The 7,898-nt window shown below is 44.4% G+C and overlaps 1 protein-coding gene across 1 annotated transcript; it reads right to left on the bottom strand.

Annotated features, from left to right (window-relative positions):
- Positions 1-4,225: 4,225 nt before the first annotated feature.
- On the bottom strand, positions 4,226-5,143 carry LOC118753521. The gene has a single exon (XM_036488400.1). The coding sequence runs from the start codon at positions 5,141-5,143 to the stop codon at positions 4,226-4,228; it is 918 nt and encodes a 305-aa protein (XP_036344293.1).
- Positions 5,144-7,898: the final 2,755 nt, after the last annotated feature.

Raw genomic sequence — 7,898 nt, 5'->3', positions numbered from 1 at the left:
ATATTACTTTATTGACTCGATCAATAAATTCCTCCACGGTAAAAAAAAAAAAAATATATATATATATATTTGCGATTTCTTTCACAGGCGCGTGTCGCATATTCCCACTCGTTGAAGTATACTCGCTGCCTCGAATGCGTGTAGTTGTATTGTTGCATGTTGTCATTGCGCTCGCAGTGTTTGCTGAATAATTCTCGTCTTCGTTTCGTGCGGCTGCGCTTCCGTTGATTGATGCTGCGCTGTCAGCGTTCGCAGCGCCCTGCACAGTGTCGTTCGCTATGCCCTGCGTAACCTGCGATATGCTAGAACCAGTGCCAATGCATTGCGCTTGCAAAAGCTGCGCCATCAATTCACGCAGTTGCTTCATTTCTTGTTGTAGCTGCGATATCATTGATGTATCAGATGCATCTTCAATAACGCTGCCTTCTTGAATGTCTACTTCGTCAGATTCCCCATATGTGCTGAGTCGCTGTACCAGTTGATCGCGTGTACCCGTCGTTGGTAACTGCCTCTCTCGTAGCAACTTCTTCAATTGCTCTACCTTTAAATCGTTGATTTTCGTCATTTTTCGTAAATCCGCTGTTTTTTCCTGCTGTCGCCAATGCACGCCGTTGTGTATTTGTCTATATGCACGTAGTAAATTCCTTGAAAGTCGTTGTTTTTGCTGTTGCTGAGCGATGCTTGCCAGACGTGGTATCGTTGCCTAAGTCGATGTTCAGACACGAAAACTTTGGTTGCAGAAACTCGAAGCTTGTGGAGGAGAGAGCGATGAGGAAAGGGCTTTGTGCTCTCCATCGCCTGAGTAATTCAAGTTAGCGGTTCACAGCTGACAACAACAATTGCGTACAAAAGAGTTTGTGGGGAATGAAAAACCCACATATGAATTTATTCAATTAAATCTTTATTTCAATCACTTAAATTCTAATAAAAACTATATCAAAAATTAGCACGTATCTTATGCGTGTTGCACGTAGAAGACTCCAGAAAGTTCTAAATGAACTCCCTAGAAAAACTCGTAACTGGACTCTCACTGCCAGCGAAGAGCGAGATCAAAAAGGAATTACAAAAGGTGTCAAATACGATGTAGAGTTGCCAGATGTTGGAATTGTATGTCGAGTCCCCACACTACTCCCCCCCAGTGAGGGCTTTAACTGGGTAGCAGTTAAAGTCGAATGTTATTTACGGGCCTATGGTGTACTTCGTGTTGCAGTGGCAGGCTCGTTGTTGTTGCTGGCTGTTGCGGTGCGTTTGGCTTGTTGAATACTCGTCTGTGCGATGTGCTGCCGAAAACGTCGTCACTTGCCAAATGCGCTGGTTTAAGCCGTTCAATACTGACGTTAATCTCCTTGCCGTTAACGTCAATCGTAAATACTCGTTCGTCTATGCGCTTAACAACCCTATGCGGGCCGGAGTAAGGGTGATCGAGTGGTCGTCTGACTGCGTCGACTCTCATGAAGACGTGAGTGCACGTGGCCAAATCCTTGTGGCAGAATGTCTTCTGTCGGCAATGGTGAGTAGTAGGTGCTGGTCTAATCTTCCGCATATATGTACGGAAGTCCTCAAGGAAAGAATTTGTGTCCCCTGGTGGGTCTCCGTTCGTAAAGAACTCGCCAGGGACTCGAAGTGTGGTTCCGTAGAGATATTCCGCGGGCGATGCTTTGAGCTCTTGTTTAAAACACGTTCTCAATCCCAACAAGACAGAAGGTAACGCTTGTGTCCATTGAGGGATTTGGTGGCACATAATAGCCGCTTTTAAGGTCCGATGCCATCTCTCGACTAGTTCATTAGCTGCCGGGTGGTACGCTGTCGTTCGGATTCGTTTGCCGCCAATCAAACGCGAGAGTGCCGTAAAATGCGCGCTTTCGAACTGCGTGCCTTGGTCAGTCGTGAGCAGTTTGGGGCATCCGAAACGCGCTATCCAATGAGAGAAAAAGACGTTGGCGACCGTGTTCGTTGTTATGTCTCTGATCGGGATCGCCTCAGGCCATTTGGTGAAGCGGTCTATCATCGTCATGCAGTACTTGAATCCCTGGGACTCTGGCAAGGGTCCGACTAGGTCCAAGTGCACGTGGTCGAACCTTTCATCCGGGATAGGGAATGGAGCGGGTGTCGTATGAACGTGCCGGATTACCTTGGAGCGCTGACACGGAACACAGTTGCGGGTCCATTGCGAGACATCCTTGTTCATGGATGGCCACACATACCGTTGAGCGATTATTTTGACGGTGGCCCTGCTGCCTGGGTGTGCCAAGTTGTGTAACGCCTCGTAGACCCTACGGCGCAGCTGGATGTTGCTTGTAGAAACGTCGCAGTATATTATTAGCCGGCTGGGTCCAAACGTAAGAGTCTGTAGTTTGAGCGATGTCTCATTGCAAACTAACAACTGTTGGAGCTCATCGTCCGATGCTTGGGCACGCGACAATTCCTCGTAGCTGATTACTTCCGGGAGGTGCATCGTTTCAATGCGAGAGAACGTATCTGCTACATTGTTGTCGGAACCGGAGATGTATTGGATACTGGTGGTAAACTGGCTGATAAATCCTAGCTGCCTTATTTGACGAGGAGATGACTTATCCGAATTTTGGCGAAAAGCGTAGATAAGCGGTTTATGGTCGGTTCTTATCACGAATTCGCGAACTTCGACCCAGTGGCGGAAATTTTTAATTGCTTCATAGACGGCAGTTAACTCCCTATCGTACGTGCTATAATTCTGATGCGCGGGCGATAGCTTCTTGGAAAAAAATCCGAGCGGTTGCCACGTGTTTTTGTACTCTTGTTCCAGCACTGCACCTATTGCGGAACTGGACGCGTCGCATGTGACCCGAATCCTAGCGGATGTCGAGGGGTGCGCCAAGAGCGTGGCGGCTGCTCTTTGATTGAAGCGAAGGCGCTTTCCGAGTCTGCTGACCAAGGTACTGGTCGGCGGTCATTTTTTTTTGATTCTTTTAAAAATTCATTAAGTGGCGTTAAGATGCTAGCGGCGTTCTTAATATGGCGGCGATAGAAGTTAACTGCTCCGATAAACCTTCTCAAATCCAAGATTGTTTTTGGCTTCGGGAAGTCGCGCAGTGACTTCACTCGATCTGGCAATGGCGCTGAGCCATGAGCTGTGATGCGGTACCCCAAAAAATCGACGGTAGCTGAACCCAATAAGCACTTATCCACGTTAATACACAGGCCGAACTTGCTGAGACGCTGGAACACCGAGCGGAGATGTTGCTCGTGCTGTTTGACGCTATGAGCAGGTCGTCGACGTATGCATAAACGAAATCGAGCCCGGATAGGGCTTCGTTTATGAACCGCTGGAACGACTGGGCTGCATGGCGAAGTCCGAACGGCATGCTGACGAACTCGTAAAGGCCGAACGGGGTTATGACAGCTGTCTTGGGGACGTCCCCTTCTGCCACCGGTATGTGGTGGAAAGCGCGCCGAAGATCAATGGTGGAGAAAATGTTCTTACCTGCTAAAATAGCAGCATAGTCGTACAGAAGCGAGATTGGGTACCGGTCAGGGATGGTTTGCTCGTTTAGCCTACGATAGTCGCCGCATGGTCGCCACTCACCGTTCTTTTTCCTCGCCATGTGTAGTGGGCTAGCCCAAGGACTACTGGAAGGCCTGGCATGTCCTAGCTCGACCATAAGTCGAAATTCCTCTTTGGCCACTTTGAGGCACTGGGGGCGTAATTGGCGTATACGTTGTACGCATGGTGGTCCAGAGGTTGGAATGTAAGGCTTGACTGAGTGCTTGGTGGCCGTGCGGTTGGACGGGTTTCCAAGCAGCTCAGGGAAATCTCGTAGGATGCTCGTAAACTTACTTGTTTCGTGGAGAGATGTGATGGCCGTGATTGGCGCCGTTGCGTATGAACCTGCGCTGCGGAAACCTGAGTTGGGGTTTATGATGCACCCTCGTCTGAGGTCCACTAACAATCCATACTCGTGAATTAGGTCTGCGCCGATTATTGGATACGGCACATTCGCTATGCAGAGAATCCAACGAATCGGTCGACGGAGCCCGATGCCTATCTCCAATGCTTTCTCACCGTACGTGTCGATGACAGTGCCGTTGGCAGCCTGGAGTCGAAGTTGCGTTGGCGTCAGCTTGATTTTACGATGGGGTGGAGTCACGGAAATATCCGCGCCGGTGTCGACGAGGTATTTCGTGCCAGTTGTGCGGTCGAAAAAGAATAATCGGCGAGGGTTTAACTTGCCACCAGTAGTCGCCGAAGCTACTGAGGCTTGCTTGAGTTTCCCTGACTCTGAATAAATGCGCATGGTTGCGTGCATCTGTTAGCCCGCATGCCAAACCTACGATGATAAAAGCACACCGTTGGCGTGCTGTTGGTGTTCAAGTTTTGCGGCTCATTCGACGTATTGCTGAGTGTTTTCACCTGCGCGCGGTTGTCAGCGAAGGCCGCTTGGTTTAACGTTTTTGCTACCTTCTCCAACTGCTTTGCTAGTTTATCGATTTGGTCAAGTGAAACATTGCTTTCGTTGGTAGCTGCGTGGGTTACTGGCAAAACATACCGGTTACCAGTATCGCGCTGAACCTCCATCAAACGGTTGGCCAGCAGAGCGAGTTTTGTATTGTCAGGTTCGTTTGAGACAGCAAGTGCCACTTGTACCTGAGGTGGGAGTCGATCGAGCCACATAAATCGAATGAATGCGGCATCCAGTTTGTTTTCGCCCAGCCTATTAATTTCTGCGAGAAGTTCCGATGGTCGTCGGTCACCCAACTCCAGACCCGATAGCAGCATCTTGAATTTGCGCTCCTGTGAAATACTGTAATGATTCACTAGAACTTGCTTTAGCGCGGCATATTTATCAGTTTCAGGAGGCCTTGTAATAATACCCTCTACAATGATGAGTGCATCCTGATCAAGGCGACCGACCACTGCGTAGTATTTGGTTGCATCGGCAGTAATTCTCCTCAGTTGGAACTGGGCTTCGACCGCGATAAACCACAATTGCACTTGTTGCGTCCAAAATGGTGGTAGCTCAAGGCGCTCGAACTTATCGACATGTGCAGCCTGTTGCTGTGGCTGTAGAGCAGCGATTGCTTCGAAGAACTCCTCAGATGCGGCTCCATTTTGTGATGCTGAGCCATTTTCCTTGCCGTCCGGGGAGTTTACCTGATCAGTGGGCATATTAACCTGGTTGCACTGACAATAATTTGCTTAAAGTTGTCGGGGTCACCAATTATGTGGGGAATGAAAAACCCACATATGAATTTATTCAATTAAATCTTTATTTCAATCACTTAAATTCTAATAAAAACCTATATCAAAAATTAGCACGTATCTTATGCGCGTTGCACATAGAAGAATCCAGAAAGTTCTAAATGAACTCCCTAGAAAAACTCGTAACTGGTCTCTCACTGCCAGGGAAGAGCGAGATCAAAAAGGTATTACAAAAAGTGTCAAATACGATGTAGAGTTGCCAGATGTTGGAATTGTATGTCGAGTCCCCACAAGTTTCTGTGTGTGAATGTAAAGGGCAACACCAAAAGAGAAATCGCCGATAATAAGCAACTTGAGTTTCCGTGTTTGAACGCAGACTAATTGCCTGTAGCCGTTTCGTCGCAAATTCTCTGCTGTTCCGTTGAAAAATGCTTACTCGTTGTTGTGTCGCTGTGTCCGAAAATACCTTTCGTGGCAAATTCGTTGTCGTTTTCGATTTATTTCAAGCAATGCTTGCTTGCTGTCTTTGCGCAGTCGCTGCGCATACGAATAATTGTATGTATGTATGTGGTACACACACAAACGTTTTTGCGCATGTACAAAATCTAATAAGCACGTTTATTTTCCAAGTGGATTCTGAACCCACTCTGTACTATGGAACACGCTTTATATTTAAATGTTTATTTTGATATAAAACTGATTCACAAAGAAAAACCGCAGGATGGGTTATTTAGATTAATTATTAAAGATAGCGATTTGTTCTCTCTTCTGCCTCGTTCGCACGTATCTACTCACTGACAGTTGTGGCAGCGTGGCCATCTATCACGTTGGTTGCAGGGTTACCGTCGCTTACACGATGGAATGAAAAAAATTATCGATAACATTTTGAATATTTAGCAGCGAATGCAGATGTGCTTAAGAGCGAAAAACACCACATAAGCGGCTTGACAAAGCTATTCATGTTGTGCACGGGGGTGTTTGAAGGATTGACAAGTCGTTTGAGGGAAAAGTGAACAAAAATCTACATTTTTTGATTTTCTGGCCGCAATGTTGACGTTTGATCAAACCCCTTACGTTTTGTATGATAAAATCGCCTGATTAGCAACGGAATTTTTACCGAATGAGGACACAAGAGAGAAAAATCGAAGAAAACTCCAAACCCTTTTATATTGTGAACCGGAAGAAAACTAAAATTCTTTGCGTGAACGAGTCATTTTTGCATGGTTTATGGCGAAATGGGAAAAGTAGGTTTGAAGAATGTTTGATAAGCCGCTTTGTGGTGTATTTCGCTCTTTATAAAACTTTGGAAAGCTTTTTATTCAAAAATTTGCAGAGCGATTTTAACTCTGTTGGGTAAAACATGGTTGCATTTGTTATCTGCAAATATATTCAGTGAAAATTCCTCAAAAATTCTGAAAAAATACTCAAGCGCACCCGAAATTCCTCACGTTCTGAGGAATTACTCACAAAGTGGCAACACTGCTCCCGCCACTTTTTAAGTTGAAACATAGAAACTATAATTACAAAAAAAGAAAGTAAAACCATCCTTAATACATGCATACATACATAATTAGCAGAAAAATTACGATACGAGCAAGTAGTACCTGATTTTACATTCGTACTGTCCACTTAGGTCAGACTGTAAATTTGAGAAACATAATTCATTTGTATTAAAAATGTTTCAGATTTATACCTATGGCTTTATAATCAAGAAATTTTTAAACTCTTATTTACTAAAAAAAAAGTTCCTTGCCTTTTATTTCAGTAAAACTTTCTTTTCTAGCGTTTGCTTCAGAGCAGAGTCCTGCACAGAGTGAATAAAACCACCGTTGAGCTGCTTGTGAGAAACTAAGTGTGAAGCAAGCGAAATAATCACGGAGAGTAAGCAAGTGTGAATGGCGCTCACTTATTGTTATGAAGAAGAGAGCGTCGGCTTGTGAGCGAGGCATATTTAACAAGGTAGAAGTGACAACTACCTCGAAATCTCTTGTAGCTAGTTATAATGTCAAAAAACTGTAAACAAACAAATTAACCCTATGAGTTGCGAGTGCTATGTTTGCTACAAATTAGCATCAATTGAAACTCATCATGGTGAAATTATACCAGGTGTAGTAATAAGACCGAGATGAAAGATTTGACGCTATCTTATTTGAAAATTTCCCTTTAAAAATTTGTATAAGATAGCCGAATGTCAGGCAAATAAAGCGAGAAAGCTTTTTTATTACTTCACCTCTTTATAATTTCACCATGGAAATGCATCAGCATAAATACATACATATGTATGTACTTATACGAATTTTAAGAATTACTTCAATATTACCTTCAAAGAATTTTAGTTGCATTTGCATCTTATATGCACATATACATACATACATATGGGCAGAAAAGAATACCTCATAAAGGAAACCACGTAATTAAATGAAAGAAATGTTTTATGAAACTGTTTTAAACATTTTTTTGGTTTCTATTCGCCCAATGTTTTTGCGCGTTTAGTTTCTTATTTAAATATTTACTTCTGAGAAACATCCGCACTTATAAAAGAACGATTTAATATTTTCCTCTACATATGTACATATGTATGTATATCAGTGTAAATCTAGGTCCTGACGTGGTTATGTGTGCATAATTTTGTAAGAAACTACTCTTACTCAGTTCTGAACTTGATGATGAGCCAGTAGTGCTGCAAAAACATCGATATTTGAAACTATCGATTTTTCGATGT

This window comes from Rhagoletis pomonella, unplaced genomic scaffold (genome assembly GCF_013731165.1).
Source record: "Rhagoletis pomonella isolate Grant_MI unplaced genomic scaffold, Rhpom_1.0 Rhpom_scaffold_02565, whole genome shotgun sequence".
In the NCBI taxonomy this organism is placed as follows: domain Eukaryota; kingdom Metazoa; phylum Arthropoda; class Insecta; order Diptera; family Tephritidae; genus Rhagoletis; species Rhagoletis pomonella.
The sequence above is the reverse complement of the archived record's forward strand: the minus strand, read 5'-3'. Positions and strand labels throughout refer to the sequence as shown.

What these genes read in the sequence shown, in the direction of transcription:
- LOC118753521 (XM_036488400.1), bottom strand. Translation starts at nt 5,143, where the DNA reads ATGCCCACTGATCAGGTAAACTCCCCGGACGGCAAGGAAAATGGCTCA.